At 43.5% G+C, this 22,357-nt stretch overlaps 1 protein-coding gene across 3 annotated transcripts in view; it reads right to left on the minus strand.

The window, feature by feature from the left end:
• Window positions 1–22,357, minus strand: part of POF1B (POF1B actin binding protein) — a 464,150-nt gene that overhangs the window by 297,035 nt on the left and 144,758 nt on the right. For all 3 annotated transcript variants that reach the window (XM_069612934.1, XM_069612932.1, XM_069612933.1), the window contains exon 3: window positions 7,877–7,939. In XM_069612934.1, the coding sequence (XP_069469035.1) occupies window positions 7,877–7,939 (63 nt within the window). The remainder of the gene's footprint in view (window positions 1–7,876; window positions 7,940–22,357) is intronic.

Consider the following 22,357-nt stretch of genomic DNA (forward strand, 5'->3'; position numbering starts at 1 on the left):
AGATTTCATTCAATGGATATGACAAGGTGCTGCTGATGTGTGAAGTGTACCAAATAATAATGTACCCTGCATGACTACTGTGGTGGGTCGGAAGAAGGTGGGAAGAAGGAGTTGGACACATTGAAGTCATTCTGGGTCTTATTAGCAGTTGGGAGGCAAATACGCTGGAATACTGCCCAACTGAATTACCGTTACCACCACTTGGACTTTTTTTTGCAGAATTAACGCAGCAGTAATTCTGCCATAGTAATTTCACAGATTTTGCAGATTTTCCGGTGGAGAGTTGGTGGATTCACCTCCAGCACGATGCTGGAGGTAAATCCTCCACTCCAGGGCCATTCTCATAGTAAGGTGAAGCGGGAATATTGGGCGTAATTCTGTTACCGACAATCTATTCATGCTCCGCCATACTTGTAATGAGGCCCTCTGTGCTCTATCTATCTATCTATCTATCTATCTATCTATCTATCTATCTATCTATCTATCTATCTATCTATCTATCTATCTATCTATCTGTTTTTTGTATCGCGCCACTGGCCCAAAGGCCTCAGGGCGCTCACAAGACATACCACAAATAACATAAAGGGGATGCAAACGGTTTTGATTAGTTGAGTTGTAGCAGAGACCATATGCTTTTTTAATCTATCCCTCTTTCAAAAAGAAGCATTTTTAGATGATTTTTTAAACTGGGTCATTGATATGCAGACCCTAATATTCGGGGGAAGCGAGTTCCATAAGGTAGGGGCCCATACAACACCAATCTTTTTTAGGAGGACAAGCGGTTGGTATAGAGTCATGCTATTATTTGAGCGTAGAGTCCACCTAAAGGGAATTCTTTTCACTCTCGAAGAGACATAGAGGGGAGCTTCACCTGAAAGATATTTAAACACCAGAACTGAGCCCTTAAACTGTATTTGCTGTTCAACTGGGAGCCAATGCAATTTCCTGCAAGATTCAGAAATCCGAGATCGACGACCCAGCCCACAGACTGCACGAACAGCTCAATTCTGTGTCACTTGTAACTTTTTTATGTTAGATTGGGAAGACCCTACCAGAAGACTATTGCAATAGTCCAGCTTTGTATTTACAATAGCTTCTGCAACCAAGGCTCTATTAGGCTCTGACAGATAGTGGCGGATTTGCCACAGAAGATGGACATAGTAGGTACAGGAAGATTTAAGATATGAAACCTGTTTCTTAAAGGAAAGGTGTGAGTCAAAGAAAACTCCTAGTGTTTTAACTGAGTCGGAAACCATAATGGCATTACTATTGACTGTGAAACATTGTACTGTATGTCTACGTTTTTTAAACTTTTGTTGGGTACCAATAACAAGCAGCTCAGTTCTCGAGTCATTCAGAGACAAAGAGTTAGCAGCCATCCACATACTTTATTAACTCTAGCCACATCTTCACTATAGACCCCAGATAGTTTAAACAATATCTGAGTGCCGTCTGCATAATTTGCAAACTGAACCCGCAGAGGGGCAAGAAGGTCACACAAAGGTTTGGAGTACACATTAAAAAGTAGCTGCGACAAGCATGATCCCTGTGGAACACCACAGGTTAAAAGTGTTCTTTGTGATTGGGCATTACCCTTAACCACATTAGTCGTCCTTGGTCCCAAAAAGGACTTGAACCAACTTTCAGCAGAGGGGGTACATTTACCCACCTTGACCAGTCTCTTCGTCAACAATGCCTATTCGACCAAATCAAAAGCTGATGAGGGATCCAACAGTAAGAGCAAAGCTGCCTTACTCTTCCTCAATAATTCCTGTGATATTAGATTTTACATCCAGGAGAGCAGTCTCCATCCCGTTATTCGCACGAAAACTGCATTGTTCATTAGCCAGGATTTCATTTTGCTCCACAAAAGTTTGATATTGAGAGCACGCTATTTTTATCAATTATTTTTAGCACAAAGGGAACATTCGTAATGGGCCTATAATTTCCAGCGACTGTTGTCAAGTTTGCACTTTTTATTAGTGGAGGGATCATGCCTCATTGATATTCTCTGGAATATATGCCTATTGGAAAGAGCAATTAATAAATCATGTGACTCAAGGAACTAACGTTGTAGCAAAATCCTTTAAGAGAGTTGCTGAGAAAATATCCCCCTTACATGATGTGGGCTTCATCTTTTGTATTGTCTCCATAACCTTGCTTTCTGATACCTCTTTAAATGCAAAAAGAACAGTATCTGGATTTATTGTGCTACAAGTTATTGTGCTACAAGAAGGTATTATATTATCATCGGCGGTCTGTATCAATTTAACTTTGTCCAGAATGTGTTGCTGATGTTGTGCAGGTTTCTGAATAAAGCTCTCATGAATACGTTGACACCAGTCATTATCTTCAACAATAGATGACTCAACCACAGTTCCTGTAGGACTGTGAACAGTTCATTAGGTTTCGATTTGGCCTTTTCTACTCTTGCGTTTAGATTCTTTTATTTGGCTTTAAACACTTCTTCCTTAAATGATCTGGCTGCAAGCTTATATGTTGCAGCCGTGTCGTTTGACGGATGTTTCCACCATGTTCCGCCTTTTGTTTCGCCTCTCTGGCATGCATAACCTCTGTGGTAAACCTTTGGTTAAAGCTGACCACTTTATTCTATTTTACTGATCTTAGTCGGGCAGAGAGTCTAAAGCTTGATTAGTATCGTCAAGGGAAAGGTTATCTACCAATGACGGTAGTAAGGGTATCACTAGTGAGCCAAAAGCCTCAATAGTGACTTTTTTGCAGTTACGAGTTTGGATTGATGGTCTAACTAATTTCAAGGTTTTAATTGGAGGAGAGAAGAAGGAACCACAAAAAAGAGAGAAAAATGATCAGACCAGATACACTTTTCCACGGACATTAACAGCACCTACTTGTTCGTAGATAAAATCTAATCCAGAGTATTACCACCAATATGCGTTGGGGCATGGGATTAGGATGAATTTACCTAAGTAGAAAAGTCCTACCACCAAAAGTCTGACCCCCATTTATTCGCATACGTATATGTGGGGGGTAAAGTTAATAAAAATGCATAGGTGTAAGATGGGGGGCTGTAGAGGGTCTCCCCCCACATATATATATGCGAAAAAATGAATAAAGAAAAACCAGATTTTTGGTGCTTGGACTTTTCAACACAGTAATTTCACGCAGATCCAGGGCATGAACATGCTGATCAAAACCAACTGATTGGAGGGTCTGTAAAAGTGACAAGGCCTCATGATCCAGGGGATTATTAGCCCATAAATTACAATCCCCAAGGATGATAAAAGCTGTTGTGTTTTTTGAGGCACCACCAATAAATGCTAATAATTGTTGTTCAAAATGCAGTGTCGACCTGGGAGCTCTGTATAATAATAGTGAGTTAACGGAGTTAGTATTCAATTTCTATAACACAGCTTCACATTGATCAAATATTGGAGGGGCAGAAACGTACAATATTAAATCTTGCTTAAAAAACATGGCAACTCCCCCACCTCTACTCCCTTCCCGATCAGTGTGGAGACAGGAGTAGCCATCTGGAGTAGCCATGGACACTGCATGACGAGCTGCCTCATGAAGCCAAGTCTCAGTAATTACTAACACGTGATTTCCAATATGAAATCAGCTAATTCAACAGCATGCTGAACTAAAGACTGAGGGCCTCATTACACGTTGTCCGTTAAAAGTCAACATTTACCGGCATGGCGCTATTAACGTGTCCGCCTTGGCAAGAGGGCGCTAATAGCCTACCATTACGAGTACGTGGACACGAGCATAGCGCCATGCCTGTAATGACCCTACCGCCATGCCACTAAAGACCCCAAAAAGTCCCTTACGGGCTTCGACGAAAGTGCAGAGAGCACCTCCGCCCTCACTCTACATGCAAATAGCGGTCACTGCTATTAGCGGTGACCGTTAAATTGCAGAATCGGAAATAGCGTCATCGCACAGGAACGGGAAAGAGCACGGCGGCCATATTTAAAAACACAATCCATTGCCATCCTCTGCATCCAGGACCTCTTTTCACAAGACTCCAACACAGAATCATCCAGGATAGCATGAAGATGCCCAAGGCCGTCAAGAAAGGCGCTGATCGCCAGCAAAAAGAAAAATTCACCGACAAGGAGCTGATCATGCTTACTGAGACACTTGCGGTAAATGCCAATGTAGTATTTACAAATGACATGCGGCGGGAGACCCTCGTCAAGAAAAAGGCCATCTGGGCAGAGGTTGCCCACAAAGTCAGTGCGTTGGGCACCACCACCCGCACTGTCAAGGACTGCCGAAAGCGGTGGGACGACCTACGGGTACGTGTACGAAACATCCTGTCCGTGAATCGCAAGCTGGCAATGGCCACAGGAGGTGGCGCTGATTCCCCTATAAAACTCCGGGAGTGGGAGGAGGCCTGCGCCAGCACAATTGGTGTGGAATCGATCGAGGGTGTCGGAGACTTGGAGCATGATGCGGCCACTTCATCAGATGGAGGTGAGTGTATACATCAAACAATGCACAGTGAAGGGTGATGGGCCCCCCAAATATGAGTCCATAATCAGGCCATCGATCCAGCCACAAACCTACATGCACGCATCACCACATACACGTGCAACACAGACCCATTCATGCATGACCCACCCAACATCCCCATTACCGGAATCAAAAATAAAGAGGCCCCAATGCATAGAGCGGCATGATGTAAACATTCTGCATAAGGCACGTAGAACCATAAACGATGATATTCCCGATTTCTGTCCCCTACAGGGTCAAAAACAGACACTAATGAACCAGGCACTGGGACACCTGCTTCACCAGCTAAGAAAAATCCCAGGACACATGACAGAGGGGACACCGCCACCACCTGAAGGGGAGCCAGGAGGAGTGATCAGCAGCAGAGGGGCAAAGGCAGCAAGAACACCAGTTCTACACAGCCTGAGGCCACGGCTGCTGCAATTGTTCCACCCACGGCAGTGTACCCCATGACATTGGAAACCAGCACAGAGGGCCCGCACTCTGCTGCCACCAGTTCCACTGGTGAGGCAGCAGCCACCGCCCCGCTTTCGGACGTGGAGGAGGCAATTGACGTCCAGAATCAAAGCCAGACCCCCAGCCCACCACGGTCCATTGAGCCAAGCCCAAGGCCATTATCACAATCAGGTAGCCATGTAGAATCAGGCGACGAAACTGTGGAAGGGCGATGGAGCCCTCAGGTGTCCTCACCTGATGCCAGAGGCCTGGAACAGGGCGCAGCAGCCACCACAACAGCTGGACCCAGTCAACACGACCTTGCAACCATCAGCCAGAGGCAGGTTGAAATCACTGCGCTGGTTTGCCAGCATGTGGCAGAGGCAGCCTGTCTGAGGGATGACCTTAGGTCGTATGCAAGCCAGACAAGGGAGGGCATGGAGGCCTGCACAAACAGGATTTGTGAGGAAATGGCCCAATTTAGGCAGGCCCTCACACGTATTGCGGACGCCATGGAGCGACAATACCCCCCCACCACAGGATCAACCGGCACCTCCTCCACTGCGAGTTCCCGACAAACAAGCCCCCGGCGCCGCTCTCTGCGCACGCCATCCCAACCACCCAATGGCGGAGGAGCCCATGAGAATTAGGGCCAGCAAGAACTTGCTGATTATGTCGATTATGTTGATATGAATTTCATAGGACTACTGTCCAGTTGATTGAAATAGCTTTTATCCATTTATGTTTTGCAGTTGATTTCATTTGGCTCAAGAAGAAGGGATAGATATCCCGAAACGCGTCAGCCACGGTTGAACTGTATACATGGATTATCATTTCTTATGAACACACTGTGTTAACAATCCGCTTGGTTTTTTCAGCTTAAATCTTTAATGGTGAATCCATTTTGACTAATTATTAAAACCTCTTTGAGGTCTTTTTATGAATCTAATAAATGATTGCCTGTTTTCTTGATATCAATCATATATTGTTGAATGAATAATAACTATTATACTTGACCATGTTGAACCATCATTTGATGGACTTGAAATAGAGTGCAGGGGACGGGAGGGTTCCTACCTTTGGATCCTCATTTCTCTCTCTACATATATGTTGTAGTGATCCTGTGCCAGGGTCACTTTTCCTCCCCCGCACCTAAAAATAATATCTAAATTACCATTTACTAATCAGAAAGTTTACTCTATACTTTAAATATTAGGTAGTGCGCCTACTGAATTTCTTTTTCACATGTCGAGCAGGACACCTACACACTACAAGCCTCACATGGGGTGTTGTGGGGGGAGGGGGGAAAGGGTGTTTTTGGGAGTGTTGTGGGGGGGGGAAAGGGTGTTTTTGGTGTCTGCCACTTCGCACCATTTCTCGGCCCCGCTCCACTGCTCCAGCGGCTGCGCTGCCCACTATGCCAGCACTCCCTCAAGGCTGCAGAGCTTAATTATTATGTGGGCACTCTCCGAGTTCCAAACCGGCTTGATGCATGCCACTGGTGCATCGGAACAGAATGCTCCCACTTTCGGCAATCAGGCAGTCCGTCAGCCTATCATTGCAGCGGTTGTCGGCTCCATCGACCCAGAGTTTACAGTGAAGCCACCATCATGCTCAGGCCCTTGAGCGCCGCCACCCTGACTCCAGATCATAGAAAACCTCAACGAGAGGCTTAAATAAGCAGAGTAAACGAAAGATGAGGAAATCACATGATAGCCCTGACACTTGCATTGCCTTCTTTTGCTTGTTCCCTTTTCAAGGCTCTCAAACTACTACACCTGACGACAGCCTTCCCCAGAGGAAGTGTTTCCTGCCTTTACTTGGCCAAGTCCTCACACTACTGCTATCTACTGAATCTCCTCTCTACTGAATTCCCTACTCACATGCTCAGTTGATACCTGAAGATGTGGATAGGTCCTATATAGAGAATTTTCGCTGGCACAGCTGACTGAGAAGGGCTGCTTTTAATAATTTTTCTTTCAAGACCCTTATACTAACTTTCCACTGGCCATTTCAACTTGTGATCAAAGTTAGGGTGTTATTGCTTTAAAAAGAAAGATAATAGTAGTATTAAATGAATATGCTGAACTATTTTTGACGTATCTCTCTGCACGTCCATTTTACCTTTTGCCATTTTACCCAAATGTTTGTTACCCAGGTTTCTCATATTTCATTCACCCATTCTCCCCCCCCCAACTCATTATTTCCCTCTCTCACTTTCCCTTTTTTCCTCTCCTACCGCCGACTACCGTTTGGTTTAACATCTTGGGCAGGGTCACAATTCGCTCAACCATGTACAAAGTCTTGGTGCTTTAAGACTACTACGATGGTGACTCACGCAGTATAAAAGCCACATAAACACTATAAGATATGTCATTTTTCTAATTACTGTATGTATCTTTGACCTGTCATATTCTATCTCCCTCTATATTTGTTTTTCAGTCGGCCAGCATATATGGTTCAGGTTCTGCAAGTGCATTTTCATTAATGTTAGTGCTTCGAAACATTCACTGAAAGAAGCCTAAATGGTTATTATCTTCATGCAGACCCTGCCATCAATGTGCCATTCTTTTTCACTTAACATTTACGGAAGCTTTATGGATGCCCTGGAACAGACTGCCCTGTGCTAAGCAGTTTGTGCATGTTGTTATGTTGGACCACACTTATGAAAACACATTCTCATCTCTATTTCTCACAAAATGCAATGGTAGAAGGCTTTTAGATTTGTTCCATCAGGTTTGTGTACAGCATTGTACTGTGTCAGAGATGCATCTAGGTCAAAACTGGCTATTTATGGGAAGTCTACTTTTGCAAATTGCCCTTTGCAGTCATTTTAGAAGTTAATTAGATCAATACGTCTGGGTCCATTCCTTATTAGGAATGCACCTTGCTTAACATAAATTGCATAAAACAAGATGAGCTAAATATAAATGCACTGTACCTGCTCAGGATTCTGGACATAGTATCTTCTTATGGTGCCCTGCTGAAAAGGAGCTTGCATTTCCTGATAAAATGGAAATAAAGTTGGTGGGGTATGTAATTCAGGTTTTCCATAAAGTTTGTATAACATGTAGACAAGTACATTTTTTTATATATCTTTATCTGCAATTTCTTTTAAAAAAATCAAACAACAAAATTGTCACAAATTTAAAAAAGAACAGCAATACACTGAAAGTAAAACAATGTGTTCCTTTGTGGTTGATATCCTCCCAAACTGTCAGAATGTATTACTATGGTATTGGGCTGGAGCCTAAATCAGTGTTGCCATTTGTTTTTTGGTACTTGCTACCAGAGAAGGAGGAGGTCCTTACGGATTATCTGCATGAGAAGCTTCAGAATGGGTTAACAATCCCCTCTGGGGCTACTGCTGAGACATCTTAGTTGTTCATGCTCAAAAAGACCCATGAGACTTGCATGGACTAGTCTGGAATGCCCAACAATGAGATTTTGGAAACAGTGAGTGGATTGTCTATTGTTACTAAATCCGACCTATGATCACCTGTTGAATATCAAGGCAGGTGATGAATGGAAGGTGTCCTCTTCTTACCCTTTTGAGCATTACAAGTACTGTATGATCCCCTTTGAGCTATAAAATGCCTGCTCAATTTTTCAAAGTTTAATATATTTTCTTTATTCAGATGTTTTGAATCATTTTGCATTCATTTATTGGGATAATGTTTTTTGGAGCCTTTGTAGCAGGCTATCCCTCATGTGTGTCAGTGATCAGAAAGATTACAGCTGTTCAGTTCTCCATCAAATTGATGAGGTTTGATTCCGAGGAGAAAGCAGTGAAAGATTTGTGGTTCATTTAATTATCCAGGAGGTTTGGCAAAAATGAAAAAGACATATCTACTGTTGTTGAGTGACAAATCCCTGTTTCTTTTAAGAAGGCTCACTGTTCTTTTGGAAGGGACATTTTTAATAGGCTAGTCATTCTTCATCAAAGGTCTGGCAGTTGCCTAAGAAGGCAAAAAAGTACCAGTGATTTCAGTGGGAAGACCAAGGCGATTGAGGCCGAAAGGTGCCATGACCAAGGCTTTTATATCAGTGCCTTTTCTTTGACACTCAAATGCATCACTACATTTTGTGGCAGAAATGGATGCATCGGAGGGAGAAAAAGGTGCTGTTCTATTGCAAGTTCAGGAGAACAATCATCTTGGGCACCCAATGTTCTACATTTCTATCACATGTATTCCTTGTGGAAGAACCTAATCAGTTATTTAAAGAGAGCCCTTAGCTACGAAGGATGCTTCTCCTTAGTGAATTAATTTATTGTTGGAATCCGATTTTTTTTTTGTAATTTGGATTGATTGCAAACATGTTTCAATCTTTGACCAGTACACAATGGGCCTTTTTAAATGTATCTGTGTCTAGCAACTTGACGGATAATGTGTGGTCGAGGCGGTAGCCTGAATTAGGTCAAGGAGGGAGCCTGCCTTCCATTTTGCTATCACTTGAGTGAGTTGTGGGTTCGATTCCATCTTATTTAGCTTGGGTAAGGGAGCATTAGTGGTTGCTGAAGAAAAATACCACATTTGTAACCCTTTCTGTAAGGCAATTTTGATTGGTGTCTAGACTATATCTTAGCTGTACCATTCCTTTTATGGCACCTCTAATGTAACACCGCCTGTAACACAATCCCACCCCAGAATTCTGGGACAAGTAACATGCTGTATTTAGGGTTCATATTTGATTCTTTTAAATTATTTGATTTTTTTTTATTGAATATTATGTCAAACTAACCTTATGCTGGGGAAATCACAAACAATGTTATACGATCATAGGCAGTTTACTTACAGAAAAATATACTCTGCATAAACATCTTGCTAATTTCTACAACACACCAACAATCACTCATATGAATCAATCTATGTGTACGTGTTTTCAAACAACAATATACAGTTGTAACATTTCTGCTTGTCGGCGAGTGTGTATCAGAGATTTCCAAAACAGTAAGAGGTTTAAATCTGTATTTGTTTTAGAACAAAACAAGGACAAGTGTTGCTATCAGAGAAAGGCTCATATAGAAAAACATCACATATACATTAAACTCCAAAACACATTTTCCCATTCTATAACATTTGCATATCTGTATATGGTCTGTGAGCTTCTAGTTTATGGATGTATGTAAAATACACACCATGTTGGGTTGCATTAAGAATCTACAGGCTATAATTTAGGAAAGCTGTGCTTTCAGTTTTAGAGTGCACAGAATACTGGTTTGTGTATACCACGAAACATACATTTATGATTTTCTGAAAGGACTAGATCAATCCCCCCGATTCCACTGGATGATTAGGGTCTATATAATTCATGGTCCTCCCTTTTCTGCCCAATATCACTAGATGTATTTGACTGGTCATTTTAACTTGCATAATTTTCCTGGGATGCAAGTAACCCAACTAAACTCCCTCTCACCCCACTAGAATGGCATAGGTTTTGTCAATATGTCTCTTATTAAATTACTATGGGTGTCACAGATCAAAAGTTTAAATTCCCACTGTTTTACACAAGTTCACAATTCCAGTTTCAAAAGGCACGTGTGAAAACACAGGGTTTAATTTCTTTACCTATGATTAAAAGACGCTGCACAGAAAATGCTATTCTTCATGTTTAAATCTGTTCTCCAGTTACTGTGGCTATTGACAGAGAACAATGATGTGCATTTCATGCTGAAAATGCTACTACGTTCTATTTTAGTTCAGTTCTCCATTAGCTTTGGCTATTGTCAGAAAACAAGATATATTTTGCATTGAACATTTTTATTTGAAGCAGTCCTCTGGTGACCTATCTTGTACTCCCCTTTTCAGAATGTTTAATAAAGGATTGTTGACTACACATATCTAATTGCATTGGGGCTTTTATACTTACTTCTGTATTTTTTCTTTTAAAGGCACAGAACCAGGATGGCACCTCCAAGCCCAAGGCACTGGGCACACATTCAGCTAGGTCCACTGTCTCTGCTGCTTTCTCATTGAATCTGGTATGCTTTAGGCAAAACCCAGAATCAGGTTTCCTATAGATAAGGCCATCCTAGGGAGTCCCCCAATCATATGAATGTGTTATCCCACTTCAGCGCTCAACCATTCGGATAGGATCTCTGTCTGCATACTTTCCAAAATCCCTGAGCTCTCTCTATTTTCTGTTGGTTTGAACTTAAATAGGCTCTACATTTTCCCACAGAAGGTCATTTGACGTCATCATTTTTGATGGGTTGACACTTTCACATAATACACCATCTCATCTGATAGGTTCACAATATTTTAGACATGTGACAGGGGTGGTTCTGTCCAATTTGAACTCAAATTCATATGTTCCTCCATAACTCTTGATATGAATGTTTCCCATCATTAACACAGATTTTTTCAAACTCACAGAGCAAGCCAGCATTTTTTGAGATGTCTTGAGCTTCTGGAGCATGAAAAATGATGAAGGTATTAACATTGCATAATTGTATTGATGGTGGATAAATATTACTATATTGTGTTTCGCCACTTCAAGTGGGGCACGATCTCCCAATTTGAGAACAGTTTTCACTTTGTTGCTAGACCAAACCATTACAAAGTTACAATAATGCAATATGAGGAGACTATGTTTCATGTCTGTCGATTTTGCATGTAGAGGGTTCATTTCAAGTTAATGATACATGTGAACTGCTGGCTGGGAATCCCAGGCTAAAATCATCCATCAATTATGCAAAGATGCACTATACGGCCCTGCTAAACATCTACGAAAGCAAGTTCTTCTTATATGTTGTTTTTGAAAACAGGCCTTCCCAACTTGTGATGAACTCCCAGCCATAAACTGAGTCGGGGGACCATGAATTGAGTTTTCTCGGAATGCATTTAGATGTACTTGTTTGGTATTCTTCTTGAGATAAGCACATGTTTGTGGGGTGCAGCTAATTTATCACAGGCCCTGTCAGCTGGCTGCCTTGTCACTATCAAGACCTCACAAACAATTGTTTTTTTTAGTGCAATATGTACTTAAATTACCTTGTCCTAGGACTTCACTGAAAACACAAACTTAGACAATGCCAATTTAGGGCACCATGCTATTTGTAATAAAGATAATCCAATGTGTATAATTTCTGACATGCTAAATACACTAATTTATTTTTGGTGCATTTAAAGTGTGCAGGCCTTCATTTATAGTTGCATGACAACAATCTCTCTTCCATACTTTTATATAAAAATGACAGTGTACTCATTGATATCATTTGGGGGTCTCCAAGGGTCTGAGCTGCGACCACTGGTGACTCCCTTGGTACCTCTGGAACTGCTTCTGAAGCCCCTGTTCAAGAATTGCAAAAGCAGTGTGAAAATGAAAATAAAACTGGTTCTTGGAGCCCTCTTTAGTTTCAGAAATCACCCTGTGAAGTTTGGCTTTCTCTAATGTGCTATATATGCAAAGCTTCTGCTGGAGATTAGTATTTGTCTATATAGGCAAGACAGACTGGATGCTCCAGACCCAGGGCTTCTTTTTTAGAGTCAACTTTAATGTTTTGTTTCTGAGGCCTATCATTTTGTGAAATAATACTCCACGTTTTGAGGTTACTGTGGCCTAGATTTTCCCGTATCGAGGTAAAATAGATGATATATCACATTTTTATGGGTTACCAGACATTTGGTCGAAAAAAATTGGTCGACCAGACAAATGGTCGAACCAATTTGGTCGAAAACCAAATGGTCGAATTTTTTATTTTTTTTATTTTCACCCTTTTTTATTTTTTTGGGGGGGTCCCCCCCAACCTCCTTTTTTTCTCTAAAAACCCCTTTTTTTAAAAAACGAAAACCCGAAAAATAAAAATATAAATAAAAAAAAAATTCGACCATTTGGTTTTCGACCAAATTGCGTCGACCAAATGTCATTCGACCAGTTTTCAGTCGACCAAATGACTGGACACCATTTTTATGTATATCGCATGCCAGACTTCTGACTCCTTCTGCTTCTAAGCTCTGTAAAAGTAGGTTTTATGAAAGGTAGTAGACCTTAATTGATCATCCTCAGAAGGATGTAGGGCTGAATAAGCCCTACTGAACTATGAACATGGAAGGTGCAGGTTGGCACATGTCAGAGCTGACCTTTTAACTCGCTGAGCTATCCAATTGCGACACAGTATGCTGTTCCATCAATTAAACAGCTAAAAGGAAACATTTATTAGGATATCTACCTGCCACCCTCTCCTGCCCCCTTCAGTCCTTTTTACAATAAAATATAACAATGCTATTTACTAGCGAGCCAGGGCATATTCCTCCTGCTTCTGAGCACTGTAATAATAAGTGTTACGTTAATAAGAAATATGACCCCCAGAGTCAATGCATTACCAAATAATGTGCTATGCACATTTAAGTAGAAGTGGCTGGTAAACTACATCAGCGGATTAAGTGCTCAGTGCTGGGATCTATGTGTGTTCTGCAGGCACAGGTATGAATCATAGCAAGGTCTACTCATCCTTTTGAGTTAGACAAATGAGCATACACTTTTGTTGCCGGGTAAAATAATTTTATATAAGAGATAAGAGTGTTTTATGTAAAGTGCTTTAGCCAAAGCGGTCTATAGGTAATGGATAATTATGAATGCCTAAATGTTCATCAGTATATATCCAAGCCTAGGCTCAGAATGATGTCATATGGGTGATTCTCAAAACATTTTTTTTTTGGCGCAAGTTATGAGATGTGCTAGCTAAAGCTTCCCCATAGAGGTCCATTTCTGCCAATTAGACATTTTTTCAAAGATTGAGTGAAGGTTGTGATAAGAGGGCAAAAAAGGTGTCTACTGAAAGATGTTGCAAAAGGGCTCCAGAGTATGCTGTTGCCGATAAGGTTTGGCTAGAAGACACATTTCTACTGGCTTGATGTCCTGTGAAGCTTGCACTATAGTGTGGACTTGATTATACATTCTTTGGCTATTTGGGTAAAATTATTAGGATCCATCCAGTTTATCAAATTTCTCAAGTGAGTGAGATCCCTTCAGGCATATGTCACTATCTCTGCCTTCAATTGTGGAAGATGAAAATAATATAATGTTTCAAAGAACTGTAACTCAAATTTGTAATGGAAATATACAATACTTAGTTGTTTCAAAGGGTTATTCAACTAGTGAAAACCTTTGGGGGCCTGAGTAGTCCCTTGCATGTTGGATTTGGCTTGTGATTACTCATTGGAGACATAGATTGACACAACAGATGAGGTTCTCTGTCCATGAGTTCTACTTATCTGCTTGCATCATTGTTGGATGGTGGTTGTGCTGTACCCAAGCATTTGTGGCTTCACGTACTTCTCTCTAGTCAGGTGGTCTGTGAAAGTAAGGCACATGTCAACTCTTCCTTTCACTGTGCCTCTGTGGGTGTTGTGCAATGTTATATCTGGACTCTGCTGGACTGACCCAGTAAGCAAAAAATAGTATTAACTGTTCAACCGGGCAGTAGAATGAGAATATTGAATATTGTTATTGGCCAATTAAAACCTAGGATCAGAGAAAGGTGTTTAAGAAATGTCTAAGCATGAGTAGAATCCTTCACCGGGACAAGGCTTTAGCCTGAGCCAGGCATGGAGGTGATCCAAGCCGAGGGTGGTTGCAGCGGTTGGGCCTTTTGGGAATACCTACCTTACTACTGTGTTTTTCCTGCAGAGCAAATGTCTCTTAAATGGTTCTCATTTGGGCACTGAAGACGCTTGGAGCAGTTGCTGTTGCATGGGATGTCATCGGGTTCACTCCTAAGTGTTACAAAGTGTTTTTGTTGCGCAGCGCTGGTGTTGTGGAGATACCCCCTCCGTTGCCGCGTGCTGTTCACTGTGTTCCCCACCCCCTCCATTGCCCCGTGCTGCTATATGTGTTCCCCCACACCCTCCATTTCCCTGTGATGTTCACTGTGTTCCCACCACCCCCTCTGTTGCCCCGTGCTGTTCATTGTGTTCCCCCCAGCTCCTCCGTTGCCCTGTGCTGTTCACTGTGTTCCCACCACCCCCTCTGTTGCCTCGTGCTGTTCATTGTGTTCCCCCCAGCCCCTCCGTTGCCCTGTGCTGTTCACTGTGTTCCCACAGCCCCTCCATTGCCCGTACAGCTCCCTGTGTTCCCCCAACCCCTCTGTTGCCCTGTGCTGCTCAATGTGTTCCCCCCACCCCCTCCATTGCCCTGTGCTGTTCACTGGGTTCCCCCACCCCCTCCATTGCCCCGTGCTGTTCACTGTGCTCCCCCACCCCCTCCTTTGCCCAGTGTTGTTCACTGTGTTCCCCCACCCCCTCCGTTGCCCCGTGATGCTCACTGTGGTCGCCTCACCCACCCCGTTGCCCTGCGCTTCTCCCTGTGTGCCCCCACCAGGTTCCCTGGGGGTGAATTATTGGATCAAATGGAGTTATTCTGTTACTAACATAAACTTCTGCCATTTTGGTGCTCCAGTAGAGGAGGTCCCAGAAATAGCCTGCACCCCTGACCCCCGTCGCGAGGTACCAGGAACGTACTCGCCAAGGTATATGAGGAGCAGATGAACCAACAGAGAGCTGCACTGGGACTTTACCCAGTGTACATCAGAAGAGCCATACCTGTTGAAGCGCCCATAACCAGACAACCCTGGGCAGCACGGTACCTGATTTAGACAACCATACCAGCAGCTGATACGAAACGAATAGAGTATCTACAGACTGTCCAGGAGGAGACACAAAGAGCCCTGATGGAAGGCAAATGGTAATGACACAAGGGCCCGGACAGACTCGCATATGAACGAAAACAATAACCAAAGGTAAAACGCCAGTGCGAGTAGCCATGAAAATAGATGCAAGAGACATGAAAGAGGAAACGATGATGAAACGTAAAGGAAACCTTGCAGTGAAACAAGATGGAAGTATCCAATCAGCTAACACGTGTAAATAGGCTTGGAACGCAAGAAGCTAAGAAAACGATACAGCTTGCAATGCTTAGTAGAAGAATAGAGCGGCAAGCGCCAACCATATATCTACCTTAATAAAGCACATTATACAAGTGCGACTCCATTTTGTCAAGCAGAAGTATGCCCAGGCGGCCAGAGGCCTAACAGGCCAGGTTTCATATCCCAGCCAAAGCCAGGAGAAAGAACGGAATTGAAACTCAACAAAGAAGCAGCTCATGCCTGGGAAGTCGAGGTCAACCTAAGGAAGGGAGGAAAGCGGCAGCTTCGAAGAATCGAAACTTCAGAGCATACCAGCCTGCCCGTGAAGGTCAAGATAAGGAGGCCGAGGCAGGTGGCGAGGCCGAAGGAGAATCAAATACTTGAAAAGAAGGGAATTGAAGCAGATTCACAGTGAACAGATACGTGACCAGCCGGGCGCGAAGAGGTACCACCGCCTGATGTCACCCAGAACCCGAGGATGCCATAACTTCTCCAAATAAGAGACTACAGTCTCGAGGCCATACTCAGCCAACTAATTGACACATAGCCCTAAAGTACTGATTGATGGAAAGGAGGCAGGGTGAATCCTGGGGCACTAGGCACCTGGGTGTCCAATTCTACATGCTGCTAATCAAAGTGGAGATTTATGTTTAGGGGTGTAACCTGCCCAATCACAATGGACCATGTAATCTAGGGTCCTATAGACACTATAACCAATAGGACGTTATACCTTTAGTGACGTCAATCACGTGTGATGTAGAGGGATGGGCGTAGACGCCCACCGGATAAGAGTTATCCAATCCGCATGCTCTGTTACCATATACAGATATAGCACCTATACTTAAGTTACCTTTCCTAACCAATTATATTGCATGACAAATTTGTAGAGTTAGACGTCAGTGATGACGAGTTTAGACTATAACTGTTGCTGTTTGAATGAAGTTCGAGGAAGTTGAAGCGAGACAGGTGATCGCAACGATTCTGATTACCATGTGTTTCCCCGTTTTCTGTACTTGTCATTAAACAGACTTCCCTTTGCCAAACTATCGAGTCCTCGTATTTAAGTTGTGTTGGAGTAAGTGAATCCTGCAGCCCCATTCCTCACATGGTGCAGCTATCTTGTTTTACAGGTACTAGAGGGTGTGCTCTGACCTATGGGCCTGTCAGAGGACGTTCCGCCTCTCTTGTACACTCCCCCTGGCTTTCTCGCATGGTTGTTGATGGCTGCATGCTGCATGTTTTCTATAGCGACCTCTTGACTTGGACTATCCAATGTTTCAAGCCCTCCAGACCAGATGGGGAGGGCATAACAGCTACCATGTGCTAAATACTAAATATATTAGGAACAGGACTCGAAGTGATGTGATCCATCCCATGTGCTGACAAACAGGATCACATCATCCCTGATAAATCAGGCACTCTGCAGCCACGCCTAATCTAGAAACTCTCCTTCAGTCCTGAAAAGTCCTCTTGAGAATGAAAGCTCCTTGCTGGTAAAGGGTTTGAGTACCCCAAGGAGCGTTCAAAACGTGTTGGTCCACACCTATTATTCATGACGAGAAATCTGGGTAGTTTAATCCTCAGACTGCTAAGGGATACAATTCCAGCACTCCATTAATGGAACACACCTGCAGCACCAGGAGGTGTAAATTATGAAATATCAAAATGTGAGTTATGCAGACTTATTAAGACAACTTTCCTAACATCTTGGTGTGAGAACCTGGTTATTGGCCCTCTGCCATGGGATTTTTCATGTGCCACTGACCTCTAGAAACAATAGCTGTATAAATGTGTGCAAATCAAGTATCTCGTGATCCTCCTGTGGCTTTCTTTCCAAATGACAAGTGGGCTGCTCCCTTTTCAACAAAAACCTCAATTTGTCCACAGTAGGAAAACATTCTTCAGGGCAGGCCTCTCACAAACAGTCCCAGAGAGCATAGCGTGGCCCCGGAGAACATATAGACTTGCCTAGTTGAAAACAAAACATCCCTGTCCGAATGAATGCAGGCAGTTTTTTTTTAAACATTGTAAGTTGCTTTGAAAAACTGTTTTTAAATTGTGCAAGTGATAATAAGGGGTTTATACATTATAATTTAAAACTGTGTGCCAGCTAACGGAGACACTTTTACATTGAAACCACGGCCCATTACTTTCATTTTTTAAAGTATATTTTTACGCTTTGACCCTGTAACAGAGCTGTCAAATGGGTGTTTTATCAATATATTCTAGCCTATATACAGAAACTTCTGATACTGGTGTGTTGGCCTCCATTCTTTTTCCACCAAGTTCTGCATCTAAAATACTCTCACCAATACAAAATGCTAAATTCCCATTACCATTTTCTATGAATGAGGCCCGTGCTGCTATCAGAAAACAAAAGTCCAATCTCTGTCCAGGACAGGATGGTACACCGGCTGACCTTTTTAACGCTGAATTAGAACTGTGGCCTCCTGTGTTTTTAATGCAATGGCATCGTCTAGGCTCATTCCGAAGTCGTGGGGCATCGCGATTATCCAACTGATATCCAAAAAAGGCCCAATGGAGTCCCCATTGTCTTACCGGCTGATTTGCTTTTACACTCTTTTTTCGAAATATTTTGCCGTAGTCTGCTGGGCAAACTGGAGGATTGGGTTGAACAGAGGAATGTACCTGCCCAAATACAACTGGGCTTTGGTGTAAGTGAACAATCCCTGAACCTGTATTTGATAATGGCAAACTCACTCTGCACTAAAAAGGAGCCTATCTACTTGGCCTTCATGGACCTGAGCACGGCCTTTGAGAAGGTTAACCGTCACACACTGTGGCACATGCTCAGGGTCAAGAACTGCCCAGCTGAAATACTGTTTTTATTAAAGGCTATTCATCGGACCACGTAAGCTTTCATTAGAAGTGATGCATATGGTCATTGAGTTGTTTGTGGTAAGGACAGAGGTTCGGTAGGGTTGCATGATGGCGCAACTACTTTTCAGCTTATATATCAATGACATCTATTCCACCTTGATATGGTAGGAGCTGACCTACCCAAGGTAGGGTCTATGGCTTTACCCGCGCTGGCGTATGCCGACAACCCGGTACTAATGGCCTGCACTCCTCGTTCACTGCAGAGGCTGATCATGGAATACACTAAGTTCATGAATAATTTGGACCTATGCGTTAATACTAAGAAATCATCAGTAACGGTGTGCCACAGGGCTAGACGGCCACCCAGATTCCCGGCAATGGTTAGAACTAACAGCAGAATTCCCCTGGGGACTGAATTTGATGCCCATTACTAAAGTATATTTGAACAAAGCACTATCAGCCGCAAAGTATTGCATGGAATTGTGGGGTTTTGGGAAGGCAAAAAATGTTGAATTTTGTGAGAATGGTTTTCACATGGAGATTCTTAGTCTACCGCGCTTCAACTGCAAATTATGAGGTACACCGGGAAGTAGGCCTACCCTGTATTGAAGATGACTTTGCCACATTACCGGCTCTTTATTGGAATCGCCTATAGTGCAACAGAAAAGAAACTCTCATACATTACATAATAAAAAAGTACTTTTGGCCAAGGAGAAGGCATTAGAAAAATCATGGCTGAATTTTTTTTTAAAAAAGTAAGATGATTGAAATGAATATGAACACGATTGCTTTCACTCGGGCCGGAAGAGAAACGATTGAGCGCTCTAAATTATTCAAACGCAGCTATGTAGTCATCACGCCATATAACACAAATACTTGCTGTGGGCTACTGACCCAGGCCAACGTAAAGTGAATACCAGGGCAAGATTTCACTGTTTGGCCTTTGCAAGCGATCCAATCAAAATGGCGTCACAATTTAAGTTACCGTGCCCGTATGCCATGCATCCAACGAGCACCTATTACACTTTGTACTGTTTTGTCCAGTCTCTGTAAATATCTGAAACTGCACTTTTAAATTAATTTTTAGAAAGGCGGGGGCTGGACATTGCCCCTGAGCACTTTTATACTTACTTTGGGAAGATACCCCTAAGGTGGGTTGGTCTTTGCTATCTCAGAATGACTTTGCGAAAGGAGAACATCTGTTGGACTCAATTGGGGATCCCGAAAAGTTTTTAATTTGCTCTGTTTTTTTAATCTCCTTATGATGATGTTTTAAGTTTTGTATACTGCCATGTAATGGTTTGCTGGTGCATTCGTCAAGAAATGCTGTATTGCTTCTATGTACATTGATGTCTCTATGGAAATGTCTTTCTTTGCGAAACATATATCGAATGATAAATAGGATGAATAATGCGGCATGGCTAATTGCTCTATTCAGAAACACGTGCAACTCGAGTCCGATCAAGGGACAGAAATAAAGTGCGTGAAAAGCAGGTAAAACCTGTGGCTCAGCAGGTTACAGGTGGGCCGTCCTATGTGACCACTCTTGCACAGACCACATTTCCCATTCAGACGCATGTTCTGTGAAAGAGGTGACTGGGAGGTGTATGCGCGCCTCTGTCCAATGCACATGCTGATAAAAACAGATGGCAGCCACACAAGCCCAATAATAAACACATCTCCCAACACACCTGCACACACACACTCTTAGAGTGCTTGCCACGTCGCTATGGAAAGGTTTTTATACACAATAAAGACCGGAAATACATAACTATGCCCAATTTTGCTGGTGACATTATCGCATGTGACGGATGCCATGGGGAAACGTCACTTTTTGAATACCAGAATGCACAATGCGTGGAGACACCTTGTTCCGGCAGCAATTCGGAAGGGGGCAGCCCAGCCACTCGTGGTCACACAACTTAAGGTGGGCCAAATGGCAGGTGTATAATGAAACCACCTTGGCTCCAGATCTGCAGTTGCTTCCTCAAAGACGGATGACAGGATGCTACACAGATTCAAAGGCGTGCAATCAGGCAGAGCATATGTGAGAGAAAAGATGAGCGCCCTGGTGTAAAGCTGGCATAACCAGTGGTGTCTCTAGAAATAAATATTAGGGGGGAGATCAGGGGGCACAAACAGAACTTGAGCCAACAAGGTCCAATTAGTTTCAGTATGCATATATTTTGCAAAGCTATTTGTATTTCGTGAAAAGGCGTGATTATGCAAGTTTAAAATAAATTTAGGAAAATAAAAGTTCTGCATCAAGTTAATATACACCTAAAAAGGTAACTCACGGTTTCCAAGATGGCCGCTAAGCAGTAAAGCCGTGCCCGATCGAGCTCCATACCCCATCAAGAATCTGTGCCGAGCGATGCATGTTGCAAGCCCACAACGCAGCTAAAACACAGTCAGCGCAGCACTTGTGATCTAAAGAGGGCGTAGATTCTGGGAGAAATAGCAGAGAGGCACCAGAGGGGAGCCAACTGCCGCCGAGAAGTACAGGCGGTAACCTGAACCCCCAGACTGTGAAAGGACAGCGGACTGATCCCAACAGGAGCCCACATCGGACAGAAGCCGACGCAGACGGAGCCGCCCCACCCCTGTCACTGGAAGGAGGAAGCCTGATATTGCATGAGAGTTGGCGGGACAAAGACACCGCCCTGAAGGTATTTGGAGCCCCACGGCGAACCGGAGGCCCCCACAGAGAATCAATGAAGGACTGGGTGTAGGCCGCGCCAAACCCGTGAGAACCCCCACCCTCATGTGCGGGCTCCATTATTAGAGTGCGGGCGAGTAGGGAAGCAGGCTCCCGGTTCGCGCACTGCACGAGAGTGGAAAGCCCTCCACACCCAAAGCTTGTGAAGAACCCACCGGCTTGAACACCTCCCCCCATGGGGTCTGCAACTGGGTAGGTGCAGTTGCCACAACACTCGTCTGCTGCTATATCCCAAACTGACTTGGAGGCCCCCCTCTCTCGAGGGGAGCAGACGGTCAATGCAAGGATCTAGAGGGAAAACAAAAGAGTGAATCTCCACGCTTCCACCCACCCCTAGGGTAAACCCAATAAGAAGCTGCTGGCTGAGGTCGGGTGGGGCTTAAATTGGCCCTAGACCACACAAGTGAACCAGCGGAGGGACATGGGGACAGCACAAACACCAGTATGGTGGCCTCTAAAGAAGATGTGGAGCGCTGCTTCCAAGAAATTCAGGATAAACTTTCCATCTCTTTGCAAATGCAATTTGACACTTTTACTAATGAATTTAAGTCCGCTCTATCACACATGCGAAGAGACATAGCTTCCCTCGTGGAAAGAACTGACACAAATGAAAAGGAGCTACAAGACCCGAGCTTAGACTCCACAAATTCGGATGAGCTACTCAAGCAATTAGCGAGGACGACGCACAATGTTGAAATGCACTGAGAGGACCTGGAGAATAGGTCAAGGAGGTCAATATTCGCATCAGAAACATTCCAGAATCTGTGCACAATTCGGACCTGAAGGACAAGGTCACCGGAGCTTTCAGGGATCTATTCAATGTGGAAGGAGAGGTGGCTATTCCCATCGATAGGATCCATAGAGTAGGCCAGAAATGCCAAAACGCGGGTGCTCGCCCCAGAGACACTCTGGTGGCACTAGCTTGCTATTCCCAGAAGGAGAAAATCCTTAGGGAAGACAGGAAAGCGGCCCAGTTTACGCTTAATGGCAACGAA

The sequence above is a fragment of the Ambystoma mexicanum genome, chromosome 5p (assembly GCF_040938575.1).
Source record: "Ambystoma mexicanum isolate Mex_15411 chromosome 5p, UKY_AmexF1_1, whole genome shotgun sequence".
In the NCBI taxonomy this organism is placed as follows: Eukaryota; Metazoa; Chordata; class Amphibia; order Caudata; family Ambystomatidae; genus Ambystoma; species Ambystoma mexicanum.